Source organism: Pogonomyrmex barbatus, unplaced genomic scaffold, assembly GCF_055798465.1.
Source record: "Pogonomyrmex barbatus isolate J1 unplaced genomic scaffold, ASM5579846v1 scaffold12, whole genome shotgun sequence".
NCBI lineage: Eukaryota > Metazoa > Arthropoda > Insecta > Hymenoptera > Formicidae > Pogonomyrmex > Pogonomyrmex barbatus.
In genome coordinates this window covers 6,180,809-6,205,211 of record NW_028297108.1, presented here as the reverse complement: position 1 = coordinate 6,205,211, position 24,403 = coordinate 6,180,809, and the positions used below count along the sequence as shown (strand labels likewise).

The following is a 24,403-nucleotide window of genomic DNA, read 5'->3' as shown; positions in this document are numbered from 1 at the left end:
TATCGATGTATACCTGCTTTTCACCATTCTCCCTGTTTTTCATTTAATTTTAGAACCGTCACCATTTACTGTCGCTAAGAGTTAAATAGAAAGTTGTAAAATAAATGTTGATTAATTATCTGCTGTAGGAGAGAGAAATGTGAATTTCATTTGTGAACATATATGTAGATATTCTTTTTAAAAAATGTCACGCACACTCGCACATAAAGCTGTGTCATATTTCTCATTAACTCATCATGCGTGTATTTTCATAATTAGAGCATAGTGCATTATAAATTATAAATGTCAGGACTTCTGTATATTCTGTAAATTATGAAAATTAACAATTTAGTTGAAAATATCGTCAAGTATCGTCATTAAATTTTTTAAAGTGCATAAATTTTTAACAAATTTATATGCTTAGTTTAAAAACAAAAATGTTTATTTTTCTTTCTTTATAGTAATTATAATATGTGGCACTGTTTAGTAAACGTATTTAATTAATACTCGTAATTATTTTATCTTTACAAAGAATATAATTATAACAACGAAAGCTATTCGGATTATGCATGAAACGAAAAGATTCTCAATTGGCAAACTTGGAAACGCGATAATTAACGTTTGAAATGTGCTATTGGAAACGCAGAAATGTGCTATTGGATTTACGTCTTTTATCTTCTGTAGTTTTCATAAAGAGACGAAGAAATTAGTTTCCATCGAAACAGGAACAAGATATTTCTTAAAATGTTTTAAACTTTTTCCAATTCAAAAAAGCCTTTAATCAAATTTTCTTGATCTTCGTTTAATCGGACATTTAGAATGCGGAATATGTCACCGTGCAGAAACAAATGAAAATTCGTATCGGCTTTTCTAATTAGAAACAATTTGACGCGATACGTTATACTCCTGCTGCTTGTAAACAAGTCACCGGGAATTCGCAATTAGGACACGTCCAGCTGTTTTACTGGTGCGTCCGAAGATGGTATCAGTTTAATTAAAGTCTGGAATAATTAAATCGTGACCATCTCCTTGTGAGAGAATTCATTATGATATATGCGCAAAATAATGTGCAAATATAAAAAATAAATATAAAAAATGCCTTTAATAACAATATACATGTCGAAGACTATTTTCTTAAATAATCTTCTTATTTTTGATGAATATGAACGTTTATTACAAAATGTACGCGAGATATAAATGTAAAAGATATCAATGAGATCTGCCTTGTACGCATTAAATCGATCGCAAATCTGCTTTTCCATCAATTCGAGCAAAAAGGATTATCAATTGTGTGAAGAAATATGGAAGGGCAATAAAAAGTCCCTATTCATCGAATTGAAAAGATGGTGCCGAACTTTACCTGGCAAATAAAAATTTGAAATTAATATCTGTCTTTATTATGTCTCTAGAGAAAAGAATGCATAAATCGAAGAAATATTTATGGCTGTTTGTCAGAGTTTTCTAATATTATTTCAGTGTTTTTTTAGTTAAAATAATAACTGTATGGTGTCATTGATTAGTTAATCTAATTACACAATTAAGTATGATTGAATTAGATTAAATTAGATTAAACTGTAACGTAGCAATCATATTTCTTCATTAAGATTAAACAAATCCCATCGAAATCCCTATCAAATTTTGGAAGCTACGTCTATTGATCGAAACTATTTACCAAGTTATGGGGGATGAATGCCGTAGATCACTGTGCCGCAATCAATCTCGGCAGAGAGGGAAGAGACCGGGAAGAACCGGGGCACTTCAATTAGCTCGAACTAACAGCGAACTTCGAAGCTATTCGATCTTTATTGATCGCACCAAGGCTCTCGCCCTTCTCGTATTTCCTTCGCGATTCCTTTCCATTCGGACGCGAACCTCCGGGCACTTCCGCGATCCAATCCTACGGGAGATCGAATTTGCGGGTGGCGGTGTCGCATCGTGTTTGACAGAGATGCGCGCGCTGGTGCAACGTTTTCTGCGATTTATTGGGCGAGAACGGAGCGAGAGTTCAGTCGGCGACGCGCGCTCCTTGCCACCGTGTGTTCTCTATATATCCCGGGCTCCAGCATCCCTCGCGCATGGACCCGCACGCGCGCTCGATAACGCAGGTGAGTGTACGATCATCAGGGTCGGGATTTACATGTATAAGCTCTACGGTTTCACGATCGCGAGGAGTCGCGATCAGTTTGCCCCCGAGGGGCACGTCCTACTTTCTGAAATGTTTCTCGGGCGGTTGTCTGAAATGCATTTCGCCTAGATTCCTCCTGGATACGTACAATGGATGAACGAAGAGTGAAGATATATTTTTGCTCTGTTCTCCCGAATTTTCTCTTCAGATCTGCAATACGAATGAAGATATCCTATCTTGCTAACTGTTTTCTGTTAACTGTTTGTAACTATACTGTTTTCTTGTGAAATTTATAAAATTAAAAATTTGAGATCGTGCCATTTTATACATACATTTTACAGACATTTATTGATAAAGATCGTATTTGTAAATTGTTTATTTTTTTTTTATTCGGTTTAGCTTTCGAGTCGATGGAATTTCAAGATTACAGTTTAGAAATGCAGTACAGTTTAATCTCGCCGACACTGGCGACATTATGCATGCATGGAATTTCGGGAATTTCAGGCGCGAACGCGTTTACAATTCCCTACTAATTTCGCATAAATGTCATATCGATCGCGTTAAACGTTCTATTAATTATATTATTTCAAATTATTGCGTTGAAAAGGAGATGCAATCAGTTTGCGTTGCGCGGGTGGTGCTCGATAATTATTTTTAATCGTCGAAAACCAGGGAGAGGCACCACTGCGGAAAAACTTGTTGTCAAACGTTGCCATTATAACTTGCTTGCATAAATTACAACGTGAGAGATGCATTTTTTTTTTAATAGCGAACGTAACTGCAAAATGCACTAGTAAATCTTATGAATACGAAGCGCAGAAACTCCGCGTGACATTGAAAGCCAAAAACTTTTGAAAAGTACATTGTACCCTAGTAATATTAAATGATGCCAAGTACTTTTTGATAAAAAATTAAATTAAAAGAAGAAATTTAGGATTTAGTTATTATTTTGTAAATATATCAGTAATTTTTAATTCTTTAATAAACAAAATGTTTAAGATGAATTGACTAAAATAAAAGTTACTTTGCGTTTTACTGATACAATTTAATTTTGAATAACTTATTTTGAATAACTTGGTAAATTTCCAAATTCCATTTATATATAATCATCTTGAGTGACTTGATATATTCACTACAGATATTTAAATAAAATATGAATGTATCTATTTAATTATATATAATATTAAAATATATTTAGCATAATATTATAATAATATTAATTATGAAATAAATTAAATAATCATACGTCCCTTTTGTGACAACTAAAGGTGTCCAGGGAAGAAGTTTATGAAATTTTCCCGAGAGATAAGATTTACCATCGTTAATTCAATGATGAAAAAAAAATCTGCGGATAACCGACGTGACCATTTTTCAAACTTTATGATTGGAAAAGCGTTGGGACGGGCGACAAAGTTTTTCCATTAGCTAGAAGAGGAGTGAGTCGACGGTTTCATCAGGACCGAGGATCTCCCGCGTCCTCCCGCGGAAGATCCTGTCTGAATTGCATCCTCGCCATTAAGATCATAGCGCTCTCCGAAGCGTTCCGCGTCCTTACGGTTATCTCGCATAATCCTTAAACTCCCTACGGGCAGTTCGTTTCGCTAAAAGTAGCGAGATAAATCGGATGTCAACAAATTTATTTCCCCGTTGACTCTTTCTCCCTCTCTTTCTGTCTCTCTCTCTCTCTCTCTCTCTCTCTCTCTCTCTCTCTCTCCTGCGTCATTTGGTGCCTCATAAGAAGAATTTTACGACGAACGGAAACAAGATTGAACTTTTAATCATCCCTACTGCAGAAATTGCCGGAATTGGCCCATGAAATTAAAATCTTCTTTATTAGTAGTTACTAAATATATAGCGTAATAAAAATACGATAAATTCTGTTATACAAACATTGGAAGAGTTGTTGTATAGAGGGGATAGATATTAAATAAATCTATGTTTTTGTAAAAGTATTTATATTTCAATATTTTATCGTTTATCGATTATTTTATACACAAATAATTTTTTTTCCTAAATTTTGAAGATATTTTATAAATGTTTTCCACATATATAATTTCATAAAGAATTAAAATTACGACAATCTTAATTTTTATCATAAAATTAAGATTACAATAAAATATTAGATATACATAGTAATATTATCTAAATAATATTACTGTATATATTTAATTAATAAAATATAGTGATTATTTTATAAAATTAGAAAATCTGATTTTATATACAAAAATATTTACCCTTTTTGTTTCATATATACATATAATTCATATCGTTATTGTTATCGAAATATTAGAATATTTAAAATTTAAATATACATATAAATTGCATCTAAATATCTTTTAAAGAGATGAGTTGCGTATTATTTAGGATGGACTGATCTCCAAGAATAAGTATCTCTAACGAATATCTCTAATACCAGCGTATCTCTAAAATAATTTCGCAATATCGTCGAGACAAATGTCTGTGTTTTCTTCATACAATTAATATCTATAGGTACTAATTAAAGGCACTAAATTTTCTATAAGGCAACGCGATTGTTTTATATATCATTTAGTTTCTCCTTTTCTTTCTCATGTACTTGATTCATCGTGATATCGTGGTTGCTCGCGGTGATTTTCGCACCCCTGCCTAGACAGGTGGTGAAGCAGGTGTCGCCCTTGCCAAAGTTCTCGCCGTCTTCAATGGATTCTGGCATCGGTTGGTTCAGCGTTTCTGGCAGGTAGAAAGCCAAGGAGCCCGCCACGAGGGCGATGAGACCGAAGAGTACGGCGGGTATTCGCGGGTCCAGCGAGTCCAACAGGAAGATCATGGGGGTGAGAGCGCCGCTGAGACGCGCGCACATGGAGCCGATTCCGAGGGCCGTGTTCCTCACCACCGTGGGGAACAGCTCGGCCGTGTAGTTGTACACCACGGCGAACGAGCCGGCGATGCAGGCTTTACCCACGAGGACTATCGTGACCGTGGCTATGGCTACCAGCGAGCTGGTTGCACCGGTGATGGCGGCAGCGCAGACGCAGCATAAGCCGCCCATCATCATGAACGAGCTGACCAGGCATCTCCTACCGACGCGGTCCATGGTGAATATTATAAAGATGTACGCTGGTATCTCTAGCACGCCGCTGAGAAACAGCATGAAGAACGGATTGCCGACGAGATTGCCCGTGTTGAGCGCCAGTCCGTAATAGGCGATCGAGTTGGCGAACCAGTTGAGACAGATGTTCAGGCTCTTCCTGCGAAGATTCGGCGTCCTGAAGAGATCCAGCGCGCCGTACGATTTATCCTCCTTGATCTCTTGCTGCGCCTTCGACCTGCTGATTAATCTGGCGGCGTCGATCTGGACGTTCTTGCCGTTCACCTTCAAGCCCTTCTGCACGATGATGATCGCTTCGGCGGCACGACCGTGCGCCCACAACCATCTGGGTGATTCGTCCATCAGCCACCAGTGGCCGAGTAGGATTGCGCTGTGCAGACCGTACACGATCTGCAGCCACATGCGATCCTTAAGCACAGCGCCCCACAAGGCCACCAACATGAAACCGGCGGCGAAGGCCAATTGGAACAATATGCCACATACAGTCCTTCTGGACGGGCCCACCAGCTCCATCGTCAGCACGAATCCGGTGATGTACGCACCGGCGGAGCCGAAGATACCATAGAGGAAACGTAGAACTAGGAAAACGTAGTAGTTGTTCACGAAGGCGACCAATACCCCGAGCAATAGCTGCGCCACGGCGGATACGTAGAATATGATCTTCCTGCCGTACTTGTCTGCCATGCTACCAAGAGTGACGGCGCCCATAAACACGCCGAGCATGTAAGAGGACTGTGCCACGGCGCCCATCCAACGTCTTGAGCAAACGAAATTCCACTCCATACCGCGCGATGACTGGAAATACGTTGTGTCATAGGTCCACGAAGTGCATTCCTGGGTGACGTTGTCGCGATCCAGGTAGTGGCAATTGTCGAGACGACGTGGGAGATGGTCCGTGATCGAAGAAGTATTCCAGTCTTGAATGGTCGAATCGAACATGTCCTTGGTCAGGACCGATGCGTTCGTTTCCGGGATATCGCAACGATGTGACGGTACCGCTGCGACCGTTAATAGAGACAACATGTGCAGACCGGCCGTAATGGTGGCGAGTAAGTGAAGGCAGTACTGTCTGAACTGATATTTGCCAAATTCTCCCAAATGGGACATGAGCTCCTCGAGATCTTTATCCACGCTTGCCATTTCGCCTGTTTCGCTGGGACTGCAGTTAGGAAATTTATCTGGATATTCTACTCGATAACGTGGCTATTTAAATTACTGATCGTCTTCGAGTTAGGTGTCATGTATGTTTATGCTGAAAGGATATTTGTAAATGTAAATTATTCAGTGTCATTTGAATTGCGAAGATAAAAGGTTGCGGATTTCCATTATATCTTATTTATTGTTAGACATTATTACATTAATTTTTATCTGAATAAATAAATGAAATAAAATTTCTGTTCTTAAATAGAATGGAAATCTCGCTTAGAAATATTTATTTAAAATTAATACATAGATATAATAATTTCTATCCATTTATCAAATAAAAGGGCAATTAAAAATTTAAGTATTACTGTTGTTTTACGAATATATTTTTACAAATTATGTTAAATAATACTCGAGAAATTTAAATTTAAAGATATATAATTTTATAATTCAAGTTCTTAAATAGTAATTAAATACTTAATAAACGTCATTTTCTTAGATAATATAATAATTATATATTAATATATTAATATAATAATTATATTTTACTTTTGTTATTAAACAAAATTTTTATTATTTATATTAGAAATACCAAGTTCTTGTTAATGCAATTATTAAGAAAAAATTAATTTAATTATAATAATTATTTACATATAATGTTTAAAAAATTTAATCACATATCTATCACGTGTGTAATTAATAATAAAGAATTATTTTCTCTTTCCGTCTGCTGTCACAATCACAAATTGCAAGTTACATCTGACCTTTTTGCATGACGTATTTTGCAGCAAAGTGCTGATATCCACACTTTTATTGCATTATATAAATTGCTTATTCTGTTAAACAATTTAAAAAATTGTATCATTTTCTTCTTTGTACAATAGAAATTAAATTTTTCAATAATTTTGCGAGAAAGTATTTTGCATATGTATTATTATTAAAATATCTATATAAAAAAATAAAATTAGAAATAAATCGCTGTAACAATTGCCAAATGTGAAGTTCTATATAGAATTTAATCAATTATCATCGGAAATCGAATTCATTTATCAAACGTACACATCGTAGATTAAGCTTTAAGCACTACGAAATTCATCGCCGCCGTATACAAAAAGGGCGGTACCTCGATTTTGGTGGCTGTAATTATGCTGCGCACGACAAGTAACATTCACTCGATCACAACAGGATATTCAGAACGAATGACAGGCGGATAGCTCATGTGTCGATGATCGATTGATCTGCCGGTACATTGGTCTCGATCGCGAAGTGTGGGAGAGCGACTGCGCGAACCGCCACCGCCTCCAAATGTCTCGAGCGAGCTGAGGAGAACGACTGGTTTTCCGTTCGCTAACTCGAATCTAGGAGATTGGACGATTCCTCCGAGCAGACTTTGTGGTACTTAACGAAATTTGCGGCCGCCCTTGCACGCGACATCGTGCTTACAATCGTCACTCGCGATCGTCACTCGCATAAGTTGTTCAACTTCTTCCGCGTGAATTCCCTTCCCGAACCGGTAAATTCCGCTCTGCATGCTCTCCGTGACGTCTGCCGTCCCCGGGAAAAAGAGTTTTGCGCCAGGCATTGATTGCGTTATCAGTCACTAGCAACCATATTCGAGAATCTATAAATAGTTGTTGCAAAAAGTCTAAGAATTATTAATAATAAACACACATGACTTTGCGGTCAGGGCATGTATTTACAAGTGCGATTAATATATCAGATTTCCGTCTAGGAAATTTCCTAATAGGACAAGTAGACAACTTCCTATTACATTTTATTTCATACTCGACTAAATAGTCTTCTTACTGCATTTCTTACCGCATCTCAATCATTTCGAATAGAGAGATTTCGAAGAAAGAAGATTTTATAATCATAAAAAGAAAACTATCATAATTTTGCTCAGGTCCGATTAAAGATCATGGAAAATTATTACATTGAAATTAAAAATAAATTATATATAAATTACAGGTATGAAATATATATATATATATATCCTAGATAAATAATGTTTGATGTAATAATTTATATTTTCTTCTCTCAGTAATAAATTATTTAAATGTAGAGAAACACTTGCGGTTTCAATTTGTCGGATAAACCAGATTTCTTATCGTTCGTGTGTTACTCTATCGCTATACTGATATGCTTGCAAACTCGGTAGTTTCGAGAGTGTGTTACGGATGGTATTGATCGATGATAGCAGTTATTTTCGATACTCAAATAATAGCACGTATACGCGATCATTGGAGCATGACGATATCACATATTATCACATATTTCTTTACGTATAGATCTGTCGGAACTGGCGGACATTTCACTTTAATAAACGCCTACTTTTTGCGCCGAGATCAGATCTTTGAGTAATATCTGGGTATCGAAATTCACGGGCTAAGAAAGAGAAAGGAATAAATTTTTTGTGGTATTATGAAATTACTTTCCTAAAGAGAAAACAGATCGTTAAATGCTAGGCAAGGAGCTGAATTAATTTTTGAAATAAATATTTTGCGAAAATATGATAAAAATGAATAAGATAAAAATGTAGCAATTACTAAAACTCGATAATTATTATAGATGTTGTCTAATTATGAAAAATATTTTTATTATAATATATTAACCAATGCGTACAAAAAAAAATTCTATGAAACTAGTTAATTTCCTAACATTGGAATTAGCCTCATTTAATTATAATTATCTTGATCTATGAAAAATTATGCAGAGAATTGTATATTGGAATACTCGATCCCGTCGACCTCGACAATGCGCTAGAAAAACAATTTAGTTAATTTTACGAAATTTTTGTTTTATATTTGATGTAAAATTTTAATAATTACGTAAGATTTGTGATAAATAAAATTAGAGAATAAGAAAAGAAAGAATACATTAAATTTGTTAGTGGAGCAAAATAATTTGCAGATTTAACATAAATATTTGAATAAATTAAATTAGTCCTCTCAACTAATCTTTTTATTATCCGTATTATAACTGACAAAAATTACTACAATTGCTGAATATTTGCTGTAATAGCAAATCTTTTTTTCACCGCATTCGCGATCTTGCGGTTTCTCACAGTTTGAGACTTATTTTGTCATTTTGTTGCGTTTTCACAACAGCAAAACATCTTTATTCACAGCGATATCGTAGAAAATTAATCTTACTGTCATTATCATAAATCCATTACTAAAGGTTTGATATCTCCGGTAATCGCGCGCGACTGAGATAACGCAAATCTTGTTTTGAAAAATCTCGCGTTGCGTAATTGTACATTTTATTATTTTCCATTCTAGCGTTTAATCGGTATTTAATAAAATAATTTCGATTGACGTCTGAGATTTGTTTCAAATATTAATACAATATTTTCTCCAAATTTCTAAACTTTGAACATTGCATCTCTACTTGTATCTTTTTCATATTTTAAAACGATCGAACAATTTTTCATCATGGTCAACAATTTTCTCACTGTCACCATTAATATCACTGCATTGCTTCTTGTCGAACTTCTTGCGGCACATTGCTTCGTGATGGAATCACGTCTGTATTTCTTAACAGTCTGCGTCGAAGCTGATAACCGGCCATGCCAATGAACTCGAATGCAGACGCGGGGTACACCGAACTCCACAGCGATTAATTGATCTCTAATAATTAACTTTATTGTTTTGGTCATTTAACTGTCATTAACGATAACACACATACGTGCAACATGTCGATCGCTTGACTTTAAGTAACATGTTTGGCACGTTGAGTGATCCCCGGCGAGCTTGTTACTTCGAACTTCTAGAGCGTCATTGTCCACCTACTTCAATTAAGCTTTGTGCTTTGTGCCTTTTGTCCTTGACCTTACTATATTATCACTATAGCGAGGTGATAATTGCCAGTGACAATTGTCGCCGTGACGTGTGCTTTCGCTCCGAAAAACGTGTCAGTCATGTAAAATATGATCAATGGATAAATTATTTATTAATCAATGTTCCAAATGGTCAAAGTCCACCTTGTGTGCCGGTAAATTGATCGGTAATTGCGAATATCCACCTGCAACTTGTCCGCGAATCCGAAATGCGTTTTCGAAGTTACACGGAAAAACAACAACTGCGATCGATCTTGCGTTGACTATTCGTGTTTTTTTTTTTCTGTATGCAAACGTCGCCATCGATCAATAATTTATGTTAAGTCTAGGTAGTCGTTATTTCAACATGTCTTTGTGAATACATTAGAACAGCTCGCCTTGCCTTTAATTGCAATATTTCTCGCGCATAGTGTTCAACGTGGCGTATCAATATAATCATCGATGAAGGGGAAAATTACTGCTGAGGCGTGAATCGTTTTTATTCACGGGAGGCGAGAACAAAATTTCAAGATGTTTGTAATTTGTGCCAGTAACATACACAGCGACAAATACGACGGTCTGCGTCGTGTACAATCGGCAATATATCCGACGATATCGATCGAGAGACTAACGTATCGCCCTGTTACTTCGTTCAGCAAAATCGAGTTCCAAGGTGATATCGCATCGCAATCTCAATCGACATTTTCCTGATTCAATTGAATATAAATTAAAAGTTTTAGATGCTAATTGTAGATATGCTTAAAGTGTTGCGCTTGTACCCGTCACGGCCATAGCTAACTCATGTAATATTAATTATGCAAGCACGTAAGTATTGCATATAAAAATATACGTAATATACTTCTCGGTAGTTATAAATATATCAATTATTAATATCTGGGGCAGATATTAATAATTGATATATTTAAGTACTCATTATCATACAAACATATTTGTATTAAAGCTTGTATTAAATTAAAATAAATAAGTTATTTATGAAATATCATATTGTATGATATCATATAATAATATTGTATGATATCATTAATAAAGCCTACAAATTTACTTTTATCACAATAATTTTTGCCACGTGCAAGTATACTGCTGAAAAAATATAGCGCTCGTTTGACATTTTAGGATAAAAGAGAAACGACTTAAAAATAGATTTTTATCATGTTTAATACGTGATACTTTAAGAAATAACCGTGTGGGATGCGCTAATTTCGTAATGATCTTGCGTAACATTTTGACGCGTTGAAGTGTTACGAAGTGACATTCAACATGTGCAACTTGTATAATCAGAATATTTAACATCTCGACGTCTGGTAGACGAGCGTTACGTTCATTGTTAGTAATTATTCGCGCATGTATATATACATTTTGGTGTAATTACATTGTTATTCTTTAGTTATCACTGTCAATCATAAATCAACGAGACACAGGCAATTCGAGCTTTATTCCGATAATGTTTTATTAGGCGCCGCCATGCAACAACGTTCTTATCGGATTTCTTGTTCCTGGCGCCAACTAAAGTGTATCGGGAATAAAGAATAATTGCATTACGAAAATAAAATTTTCTTTTAAGACGTGCAAACGTATTCGATAAAATGCGCAATATTTTAATATTCCATTACTTTCTTACTTTTCATAAAATTTCACAATTTACCTTATACATATTTATAGAAATCTATTTTCTAAATAAGTACAGAAATATATATTATTAATAAAAGGTGACAAAATTAAAATCTTAATAATATATAAATTAATATAAATTAAAATATTTACTAATAATTACTAACTTCTTATTTTGTTTGACAACATAATCAAAAATTTTCACAAACAATAGCGAGAAACGTGGCCAATATCTCGGCAAACAGGATCTAAATCTCTATATAAATAAATTTAAATAAATTTAAATAATTATATCACCAACTACGTGCCACTTAGTTTAGCGGGCTTTCAACATAGTGCTTCTATAATAATTCGATAATCAAATATTTTTAATATTGATTAAAATCCCTTTTTATTCCCTTCTCCAAAAATTTTCAGTCTTACTTCTCTTTGCTTCAAAACATAACGAAACAAAATACATTTTTAATATTCTACGTTACAATATGTTATAAATAGAATTCACCCTTTGTTAATATATTTTGTAAAAGCTTTTCTCTATTCTGTATTATTTTCATTTCAAGAGTTTATTATATTAAAAGCATCGAATATTAATATATATATATATATATATATATATATATATATATAATATATAATTAAGATGTTAATATATATATATATATATATATATATTAACATCTTAATTAATCTTAATTAATGAACGCAGAGAGGGAGAATTTAGGATACAAGAAGGATGTAACAGGCATAATTTTTGTTATATATAAGTTAAATAAATCGTGCAGAAAAGTGCGGAGTGACGTACAACGCGTCGCAATTTCAAGATGGATATTTCTTCGGGCGATAAATAATTCTAACCGTAGTCATCAGTTTGCCCGCGTTCCATTAAGGTGCCCTGCGTTTCTCGGGCGAGCATCTCGGGAAAGATCTAGCTTGGTGCATCGTTCGCATCGCGAGGTTCGTCACGTATGCTCGTGGGGCGTCGTCTTCGGCTGGCTGCGGAATAACAATATTTTTGCGGCGCCATCCGCGTCGCGCGAAGATATTCCGCCGAGCGGTCGGCGGAGACGCGAGAGGCGCGGAAACTGGCTGGCTGCCGCGTAACCGGGGAAGTGAGGATGCGGAAGAAGAGAAGACGGGGGACGCGAGGCATGGACAGAACGAAATTTCAGGCTGCCTGACGGAATGCGGGTCAGACGTTAAACGCGGTATCGGCCTGCCGGCGGTACAGAATCTGGAGCGACGAGGCACTCTCTCTGGCGCTCGTGGCGCGTACTCGCGCCGGCGATAATGGAAAAGCTATGTTTGCCGCAGAGATACGCGACCGCACGATATACAATGCAGCTACTCAAAAAATCGCGACGCGTGAAGATCGTGCGGGAATTCGAGGCCGGATCTGCGGAGAGCGCGGCTCCGCGGTGCTTATCTGAATGCGATAGGAGCGAAACGTGATAAATAAAAAAAAAAAAAAAAATGAAGACGTGATAATAGTGATCGTGTTTTCGATCGCTCGTGTTTACTCTCTCTCTTTCCTAATTATTTTACATCAATTTTAGAATATTCGTTATATCTTGCGCGTTTCTTCGGAATTCCTTGGCTTATGCGGGCAGGCAGGCGGGATTCCGGCATCCAGCGTGCCGGTTACTGCGAGTAACGGATCCTGGTGTCAATGACCGATGTAATCGTCGAGTATTGATAACGGGTCGAAGTACTCGTTTTCTCTTTAGGCGCGCATTCCCTGATAACGCCGCGCATCATCGATGATGTCGATGCAATGCTGTTTTGAACGGTTTATCTACGAGCCTAAGGAGATGGCAATTATGAAGGCAATTAAGAAGGTTCCAGTTACCTACGGCCAGTAAGAGTTTAGATATGTCTATATTTCGTAATATCCTGGATTTATGGTACTTGTTATCGTGGTACACGTTGTGTTTAATTTGATGAATGCAAAACTTGAACTTTGGAATTAACATTCATACGTTGAGTGTCGCGTAGTTTAACTGACGTTATTAAATTTTATATAAAAAAATTGATAAAAATTTGTTAATAATATTGTATATAATTGTGTAGCTATAATTAATATTACAATTTAATATTCTAAAAATAAGAAGCACATATGAAAATATTTTTGTTTTTAATTATGTAAATTTAAATACACATAAATTGATGGAGAAACAAACGCAATTAGATCTGGCATCTTAAACAAATAAATGAGAAAGTGTTTGTAATTTTGAACAATTGAAAAATCAGATATTTTACAAGCACCAATATCAAGCAGATAAACATATAATAACAATAAACACGTAGTAAAAAGTTTTTATTTTTAATATAATATATTTCATTAATACTACTTTACTTTCTCTCTCTTTCTTCCTGTATTCTCTCTTTAATGTTTCAATGGTTTCTCAGAGAGAGTTAATCTTGCGGATTCACTTACAACGCTAATTTAAAAGAAGTCCAAATACTCCAAATCAGTCAGTTATACGGGCACGAAGAGATGACAAGTCAGGAAATTGTAATTTTTATTTCCTCTTTCTCCAAACATAGAGTTATCAAGTTACAAGTTCTTGCAGCACCATCACTTAGCGTGAAACGCTCCGCCTATGAATACAGGGGGCGATTGCTTCGCAACGGGCGGCGCAATTCCGATATTGATATAGGGTGGTATCGATATATGTCGACGCTGGCTCGGGCAAGACGATTCGCGCCGAGATCGAGTTATCGCGAGTTATTCGTTCGAGCTGCGAAGAGGCAGCTCTCGTTATCCGATTATACGATTTATTTTACGAGTATATGCGACGGGCGGAAGTAGAACCGCGGGGGGTGGGCGGCGGGATCCAAGTGGATAATGGCAGAATAGATATAGGGTGAATGCACCGGGTATTCACTCAATGGACAAGTATGCGTATTGCGCGTTCGGCGCCGATGGTCGGATATTTACTTTCGACCATCGTTTCATTTTTTTTTTTCTTTTTTGCGAAATCGTCCGATCATCCTCAAATACGCTTTTAGCATGCATGCTTGATCGCGCATATATATTTCAAACGGATTCCTCGGCGTCGCGACGGCATTTAATTGCGGTACCGCAAGAGATCTCGTTTAAACCGCACCGTGATACGATAGCGCATTGATATGCAATATCCATCCGGTTTATTAACAGCTTCATTTACGTGACGTTGAACTCGACATTCTGCATTCTAATGAAGTGATGATGCTTGACCTCCGCCGAGATATCGTTTCCACATAATAATATGCCAAGGGAAGGATTAATTATTTTTCAATTCAATTTAATATTGCGTATTGTAATATCGAGAAAATCGCGCATTATACTTATTAATAGCGTATGGCGAATTGGGGGGAAAATATCTCGTTAACTCCTCCTTGAACTGTCATTGCGTTTGACGCGCGTTTGTCTATACGATTTAGCAGTTATTCAGCAAAGTGGCCTGTCATTGCGATAAATAACTGACCTTCCCTCACGTCAGTTTTATAATTTCGTTGTGGAATATCCAGACTTCGCACACACTATGACAATTTTTGTATCCAGTAAGCGAAAAAATGGATGTGCTTCCTGTTACGTTTTCAGGGTCAGAGGTATTAAAATTGCAATTAGCGACTCTTGAGCTTAGAACAGATGATGACATACATAGCTATTACGTCTGCGTATCATGTTCTAGCTAGATAAAGTGTGATGTACAAAGGCACGCACGCACATTAAAAGACAGGATATTCGGATAACAAATGCATTTATAAAATGATAATATCCAAATAAAATGATAATATCCATTAGAAATAAAAATAACATTAAACAATTCTTTAACGTTATTTTACAATTTTTTTTATTAATTTCTTATAATATTTACTTTAAAAATTGTCAATCTCAAATCGAGATTCTCTTAAGTTTGAGACATCGTCCCGAACTTAAGCTAAAGGATAATTTTTTTGAAAAATTTTACCTTCGTACCTTTTACGCGCGACTCTTAAAAAGCTTTTAAAAAGCTTTGCTGAAAATCGGCTGCGACTCGCGCGGAAATCGCCAATTTTTAGGAAGAAACTTATTTGAATTTTCGACAGCGAATATCACGCCATACTGCCTACCTATTACCGAACATCCTGTAAGGAGGAAACGCAAAGGAAGTGCATCCGGGCGGAAGAAGCCTTAAGAAATTTTCGGGCTCGCTGGAGAAGGGTCTATACACGGGTTTCGTTTACGTTGCCACAGGTACACGGTACGCTTGATTACAATGCTGGATATGTCGGTGTCTCGTTCCGTAAGGGCGCACCACAATGAAAGGTAATCCAAGCCTCACGACGTAGATGGACCGTGACGTCTTCGTCCCGTTCATGGTATAGAATTACCGGCACGCTACGGGATTTTCGATTCACCCGTATTTGGATCTTGAGAGAGCCTCACGGGGAAAAAAGAATTTGATGCGCCACCCTCTCTCGGGAATTCGATCGTCAAGGAAATACGTCAGGCCGATAGGAGTTTTCGCCTCTAATGGAATAGCGAAGCTCGCTTCGACTTACACGGTGCCACGATAAGGAAACGTCGTCCAAAAGGAATGAAAAATGATATTGTGCGCCAGCCAATGCGAGACGATTCGCAATTCTTCAGTGATTTCAAGCATGACATACCTCGCATCATAATAATAATGGCTCGTTATATCTGTTGGAGAGCCAAGTGTACGAAATATTTTTGATCGGCCGAACGAAGATAATAAATGATGCTATAAAATAAAAAAATAAAACTAATTATCTTTTAATGAAGGCAATGTGTATAAAAAATTGTAAACCAATTTAACAAATTTTAGAAGAGATCAAGAATAATGAAGTATATGTGAAAGTGGATACTATATTCGTTCGTATGAAATGCCTTGACGAAGTTCATAACTCTGCGTTCGAGATATGGCACAATTGTGAAAGTAGAGTTCTGGGTTAATTCACTTTCGCACTTATATCGTCAGTGCGGGATGGTACAGGCAAGATTCAATAACGTGGGTCTCGTGTGTGACAAATCGCGCGCTGCGAGCCGTCGTCGCCGGCGTCGCTGGCGGATGACTTCAATCAATTAGGGATGCTCGTTCACCTAACTCAATTATCTGCTCTGCCCTGGCAATTTATAGGATTATTAACACTCTTACCGGACCGATATTCCGATTTTAACTTATCGATTTTCGATCGGCGGATTAAAGGACTCGTTTCCGCTTGTCTGCAATGTGTAATTTGCAACGTCGTTTAAATAAGACTAATCTTAACTACGTGACGACAAAATAATTTCCATTTCTGTAAAAAATGGTTTGCATTATTAATAACGAAATAATTACACTATTTTGAGTGTCTTGCGCGGATAGATATTTCGGTTTTCGATGCTTTTATAATTGTTTGTGGAACTTATATTTTCGACAAGGGAAGACATTACAACACCTGTAGACTATTTAGAATTACGAGATTAATAGTAATATTTACACAATCTGAAGAAGCGCTCATGTCCCTAGACTAATTTCAGTACCTATATCCCTAGTTTTTATTATTCCATTAATTACACAGTTATATTTACACTTACTGAAGATATACTAAATTATATAATTATGAAATAAGCTCATATCTTGATTAACAAGTTGATAAAATGTAAATTTTCAGAAAACATTAACGAGTTTGATAGTGTTTAAGTTTAATTAATCAAAACTGACAAAATTTATTTAAAATCTAATTAGAAATATAATATGTTGCACAAATTATGGAATTATATATTTTAAACAAAATAGAAATGAATAAAACTTAAACTATGTATTATGTATTTTGTAATATAATTATTTTAAAATTATATTAAAACTTCAACGTTTATAATTAAATTATAATATAATATTATAAAATTATAATAAAACGTTATGCTTTAAATAAAATTAATAAAATGTTCAAAATTTATTAATTGTCACAGTAGAATGAATTAAATTTAATATTAAATATTCATTTTTTAAATATTTTCCAAAGATTTTATAGTACGGCATATAATGCATTGCGCATAATGGTTTGTATTATTACATGGATAATTAATAATTAATAATTATATATATGTATACCAATTAACGTGCTAACATGGTGTGAATCCTTCTGTAAACTTCGTAGTAAACGGTTAGGTAGGTAGTTTCAAATTACTGCTTGAAACAAGGTTACTATTTCAAGGAAAACAACATACTTCGTGTTATCATCCTTCTCTCAACATACTTCGCCTTATTATCCTTCTCTCTTTCAAAGATCGATTAATCATTACAGACAACAATGCGCACTTTGAGTGTGCACATTGAACGATTCGGATATTTATGTTTTTCGATGAATATCCGAATTATTTTGTTATTAAAAATCTATTTGATCTAGTAAAATAATCAGAAACAAATAATCAGAAACAATATAATGGTTGTTTTGAGAACATCTAATTGGCAATGTACATAATTCTTGAAGCACAACCGTTTATACATCGTATACACGTATATATGTAAGATATTGTAATTTATTTAATTATTTTCTGACGTAGCACGAGAAGGTCATTATTACGGTATAAATACACATCGTTACTATCATATAAATACACGAGACGATATTTAATCGTGTCTTGAAATTGGCGGTTTTTTTTGTATTTTTCATTCAACTTTGACGTCAATAAATGAGAAAATTTATTTATGTTATTTACATCACTATTATTTTTTTCTTATACAAAAAAGTAATTATGCGATTTCTGTGTAGAATAACCTGTGATCCAAGAAGTTTCTTGACTCTTATATAACATTTAAATGATCACTAATTGACCAGTTAAACATTTAAATTGTTTGACTGGTCAATTAGTGATCATTTTGAACATGCTTCTGTCTTTAAAAGAAACTGTAATAAGGAATAGAGAATGAGCAAATAAAATAATTATCAACAAATCGATATACATATCGATTTTGAGCTTGATCGAAGAATCTAACGAAATAAAGAAGGAGTGCAATGAACTCGGAACATCCATTTGGATTTGGATTAATTTGGTATGCATGCCTGAGAGGAGGAACATGCCTTCTCCTGGAATATCGATCGTTACGATCGTCGCTCGGGACGATCCGGAAATCGCTCGTACGGCGTCCCGCGATTCAGAAGGTGGCACGCACGTGATCCGTCTGGCAGGTGGAAAGATACCGTACGTGCTGGCCAATGCGGCGATCGCGGCGACGATCCAGGAAACCTGGATGAACAGGAGAGGAAGAGACGAAGCTGTATCGCTCCCTGTTCCTTGGCAGTTGCGCGCGAACCATCGAGCGGAGCGGAGCGGTGGTTTTCGGCGGTGATCCGGCGATCCTGTTCCCCGACCGACCGGTGCTCGATGGTACGAAGTGTCGTGGAATAGAAGTCCAGGCAGCCACGAATTCGAGAGATTCCTATCGTGTGAGTTCAGCGTTCGGTATTAAACGGAATCGGAGTTTCTCGGCGGCTTTCTCGGCATGCAACGGCAGGAAAACTTTGAACGTATTGCAATTTAAGTTGATGTAGCAGTCTTATGATAACAGAATTTCGATATTATTGGAAATGTGTATATGAATTTTCAAGAATTATCTTAGCGAAAGTATGTATATAAAGGATTGGAATGTTCAAGATGTGAGATCTTGATCTGCGACGTAGAAAAAAATCATGTTGAGTCAATAGCAGTGATTGAAAGTAATCTTATTAATTCAATAGCAGTGTTAGTAAAAAAAAAAATATGAATGCATTTATTTTATTAATATTTAATATTGTTACTAAATTTATACAATTATTTTCAATTACACTTGATGCCTGTTGACTCATTTTTTTTGTGCAATGCTTATTTCATTCTGGTATTAATTTATTCAAATCAATTATTTTAATTAAAATATTGTTCCATTTTGTAAGAAAAGGAATATAATATAATTTACTGTAGAAATTATACAATATATTAAATTTATTACGATTATCGATTATATTCTTGAATGACGTTTTTAAATGGATGATGGAAAAAGATATTTTTTGGTATTTAAATCTCTTTGGTATTTAAATCTCTTTGATATTTAAATCTCTTTTAAAATATCTTGATAACCTTGAATAACCTTGAACAATGATGATTAATGAGAGGAATCATGTCCGAGGAACGACAGAGTCTTTTCTTATGCAAGTGTCTTTTGTAATTTACGACAATAGTGGGACTCCAGGAAATCTGCAATCAGCTTTTCTATCCTAGGAATATAAACACGATAGATAAATCTCGTCATTAGCAGCACGAGGTGTAGGCATGATGTTCGCCGATGCGATGATGCATTAAAGGAAATCTACGATGCCATCGCAGATTCCACAAACATGCCTTACATCATTTTTATGACGCAAAAGATATTGCAAATTTTCTGCACTGAGGCATGTGATGATATTTATCGCAAATTTTCAGCACGGCTGATTGCACGGGCGTTTGCAACGCGGAAATACAACAAGTGCAACAAGTAATTCATTGATGAAAAGTAAATTGCCTGCAAATGGAAAACACATGGCCAAGTATCTAACGATTTGTGGTCTACAAAGTGTAGTTTGCTGAGCTCAGCGTAATGCATCTTCATTTTCATGTAAATATAAAGTTACAACGCGTGTGAGAATGTAGTTCATCTTACCGTATATAATTATCGCAAATAAATTTAGTATGTATTTAATGAATGATATGTACAGCATTGATTACAGTTATATAATTATTTTATAAGTAAGAGAAACAATTTTACAATATATGTTAAATTAAAAAAAAGATTTATGATATTATAATATATCTGAATATATCTATATTTCTGAAGCAATAAATAATTATAAATGAAAATTGGATAATCTTTTTTTGGCAAAAAAATGTGATTCTTTTATTTTTCATTAAAATATATCGTATGTTTTATAGGAAAATTGTGTCAACTTTATTTTAATGCTAGTAGTTCGTAGAACAGTTATCTTTTATTAAAATTATGTTGTTATCTTGATTAGTATACGCAAAATTGTGTTGTAATTGTTGCAAGATTATTTCACGACAAATCGTTGATGCAAGAACTTTACAATTCAGGCATGCCATTTGCGTTTCCTTGACACGCTCACTCGAATCGTTCGGAACGTGAAATTACTTTCAATGATTGGTTGCCTTCACCCGATTTACACAGGACAAAAACTTTTCTCGATATAACAAAAATTTTTTATTTTTATTTTGATGCGTTTGAAGAGTTTTGTTAGTCAGAAACCAAACACTTTTACAATGCTTAGATTTTAACGACTTATATTCATACAGAATATTTAATTAAAATGTTAAATACTTTTATTACTATAATTCTATATTTTGTACATTATACATTAATATTAGAAAAATATCAAAGAAATTTTTAAATAACGTTTTATGTAAATGTCTTTTGTAAATTATAAATATTAAAGGCACGGATAAAAAAAATAGTTAAAATTTAAATATGTCCCCTTTGTGCATCGTTAGGCAAGAAGATATCATGAGACATATCGTATTTTCAACAGCAATTGAACGATACATATGCCTTATTTGCTTTGCAAATGTTTTGACCGACTTTTGTGTGCTAATGTACAACATAATGTATATATTTGAGTATCTCTTTCTTTACCTTTCCCATTTTTCTACATACCCATTCATTAACATAGAAAATAATAAATAAATTTATTTGCATTTATCTATATATAAATGTAAAATAATTATATTTTTCTATTACTATTGCTTTTGCAAATTATATTTTATATTTGTCATTTTTACATACATTATCATTGATTGTCGTCGTCACATGTCGTCAACATGCAAGACCTTCTACAGTCGCATTATAATAATGTTATACTTGATACACATTTCTACACAAGAGAAAAAAAAACTATGTCAAAATATATGTTCATAAAGTTCATGTATAAAATTACTTTGATTTTCATCTTGATTTTTAACAATAGAATCTTTGATGAACTTTAATCCTTTCTTTTTTTCTTAAAATTTAATAAAGAAATCTATTATTTATTAGATCTCCTTAATGTTTAATTACGGCAATAAAAAAATAACGCAAAATGAGATTGCAAAAATTTTTAAATATTTATTGAGAGAATTGATGATCCAAATGCATTATATGACTCGTTAAAGTTACTAATGCAGCTACATGATAATAAATACAAAGATGCAACGAGGTGATATAGAGATCAAATAGATCGGTGATGTGAACGTAGATAATGGAAAATAATGTTATAACTTATTTATAAACCGCGCTAAACAATCAGCATTAAAAGAGCGATAAAATTGAAAATGCGCATGTATCGTTTTTTTTTTCAGGCTCACGCATGATATGACTCAGTCTCGCGAGGTTCTGGCAATGATGGACGCGCATACAACCACATTCGGACGCAAAAGAGGCTGCACAATTTCCCGGTGTGGCGCCTTCCTTTTGGGCGCATTTTTTCTGATTAGTTTGGTTATCACCGGTTTGTTAGTATACCATTTTGCACCGTGCCTCGAGGAAAAACAAGTTCAACCATACTCCGATGGCAGCTCGCTCTTGGAGACCGGGAGAGGTTTTCCGAAGCTAACAAAGAAGAAATTAGATGTCAGATTACCGAAGTCTGTCATGCCGGATTTGTACGAATTGTGGCTGATACCTTTCATATGGGAGGGCAACTTTACCTTCAACGGCGAGGTAATATTTTTTTATTTTAGTGATACATTTAATATCTAACGAAAGATATTCTGTTTGAGTTGAAGTATTTTACTAATATTATAACAAATAATTTTTTTTTATTAATTTTTTAAATAGTTTATATACATTTATCAAGGATGTGATATTGTTTTATCAACAAGTCTTATTGGATTTAACTTAAATATAATTCTTTAAACAATAGAATAATAGACGTCACTATTTGGCGGACAGGATTTTATAATTTTTTAATTTTTTTTTTTAAATTGAATTTGTATCTATAAATTTGTAATTGCTTAAATCGCAAACTATGTACCAACTATGTTATTACTAACAGACTTCTAACATAGCAGCTCAAAGACTTAAATTCTAAATCAATAATCTGAAAATCGATTAAACTCTTTTTTTTTCTTCCTACATGAAATTTCTATTGCGGAAAATATTACCTTAGCCAGGAATCGAATTTGGATATCCTTAGAACGAGTGTTTTCCTTCGATCACTGAAACATATAGTGATATTTATCGCAATAAGTGAATAAATATCGAAAAGAATGTATACCGATAAGTAAATAAATAATCAATGTAATAAGTCAAGATAAATTTTAAACAATAGAATAATAGATGGCATTACTCGGCGGACAGAATCTTAAGTGTCTTATAATTTTTTTATAATTCTCCAGAATTTGTAGAACAACACTTTTTATATAAATATAGATTATTTTATTTAAAAATTATTATTAATTTAATTAGTATTAATTAGTATTAATTTAATATTCTAAATTTGTTGAATTTGACTGTCATATTTAATAATAAATTCAAGCGTTTTGTAATATTTCTCCTTGCTTTGACATTGTAAAAGATTTCTTCACGATTTTAAATTATTGAAAGATAAACCGGTTTGAACTGCGAAATTATAGCGTAACATCTACTTTCTAGTGAGAATTGAAAGCGTAATGTTTTTCTGCATACTTCATTCTCAATTCCATGCGTAAGCTGCCGTCGAAGAGACGCGCCTAGTGATTGACGCAACCGTTCACTTTCATATGTTAGATCCATGCGGGAATATAGAGACTTAGGCAGATCACGTGCGTCCCGATCTCAATTCCCCGTCAAACTTCATTTTTCTTCTTTTCACTTTCTGTCTGTCTTAGCTCGCGATGATCTTTCGAATTGTAGTCAAGGAAGAATATTTTAATACTTCTTCTTCTTCTTCTTCTTTCTCTTTTATAAATGTCTTCTCTTCTTCTATATATAGGCTTAAAAATCTGTTTTTTTTTATTTATATCTAAATATGTACCTTGAATTTAAAAAAATGTTATGTGCGTGTTATTCAAGAAACTTTGCATAATCAAAAAAAGTTAATCAAAAATTGTAAAAATAATTAAAAATACAGTATTCAAATTTTGCGGTTTTAGAGAAGATTAAACATGTTACTGATTCGCGTTTATAAGCGTTGTCTTGTAAAAGTAGAAATATTAATGATTTTGTTCAGATTAAAATTTTGGTGAACGTAACAATGGACACGAGCAATGTTACGTTGCACGCCGCCGACATGAAGATCGACGAGAGCTTTACGAATATCAGGGAATACTCGGGTAAAAGCAACAAGACCAAGGTGATCGGGATCGCGGAGCAGAGAAACGACACCGACAGGCAATTTCACGTGATTAGAACATCGAACACGTTGAGGAAAGGCAAGCAATACGTCGTGCATCTCAAGTTCATTGGCCATTTGAACGACTACTTGCAGGGTTTCTACAGGAGCTCGTATACGGTCGGCAATCAGACGAGGTAAACGACGCCGCAATTGAATTTCGTGGCCGGTGTAAATTTAGATTTGTTCCTTCGCGCTTGAATTATTTTGAATAAAAAGTGCCATTTCATCTAAAGCGCATTCCAATATAAAATTATTTTATTTTTTATTTTTAAGCTCTAAA

General features: G+C 34.7%; 2 protein-coding genes across 7 annotated transcripts in view; one reads left to right on the top strand and one right to left on the bottom strand.

Moving 5' to 3' along the window:
• The first annotated feature begins 1,943 nt into the window (after positions 1-1,943).
• The window catches only part of superdeath (Suppressor of ER stress-induced death), a 28,785-nt gene continuing 6,325 nt past the window's right edge, over positions 1,944-24,403 (top strand). The window contains exons 1-4 of one of the 4 annotated variants that reach the window (XR_016138144.1): positions 19,045-19,197; positions 20,207-20,378; positions 22,109-22,469; positions 23,959-24,257. Coding sequence is in view for 3 of the 4 variants with exons in the window: in XM_089071914.1 (XP_088928040.1) it covers positions 20,377-20,378; positions 22,109-22,469; positions 23,959-24,257 (662 nt within the window). In the remaining variant the exon portion in view is untranslated. Of the gene's footprint in view, positions 2,085-19,036; positions 19,198-20,206; positions 20,379-22,108; positions 22,470-23,958; positions 24,258-24,403 lie in introns of those variants that run through there. The other 3 variants (XM_089071914.1, XM_011644783.3, XM_011644782.3) reach the window with 3 other exon arrangements.
• Positions 4,043-13,232, bottom strand: LOC105430948 (organic cation transporter protein). 3 transcript variants are annotated; one of them, XM_089071918.1, is made up of 3 exons: positions 12,637-13,232; positions 7,459-7,956; positions 4,043-6,444 (listed from the first exon to the last, which is right to left on the bottom strand). In XM_089071918.1, the coding sequence occupies exon 3, from the start codon at positions 6,330-6,332 to the stop codon at positions 4,641-4,643; it is 1,692 nt and encodes a 563-aa protein (XP_088928044.1). In that variant the 5' UTR covers positions 6,333-6,444; positions 7,459-7,956; positions 12,637-13,232; the 3' UTR covers positions 4,043-4,640. The 3 variants fall into 3 exon arrangements, with proteins under 3 accessions (XP_088928044.1, XP_011643083.2, XP_088928043.1); XM_011644781.3 differs by lacking the exon at positions 12,637-13,232 and adding an exon at positions 9,796-10,093; XM_089071917.1 differs by lacking the exon at positions 12,637-13,232 and having other exon boundaries at positions 7,459-8,385.

Bases quoted from the DNA above. Each gene is read 5' to 3' on its own strand.
- LOC105430948 (XM_089071918.1), bottom strand. From the start codon at position 6,332: ATGGCAAGCGTGGATAAAGATCTCGAGGAGCTCATGTCCCATTTGGGA.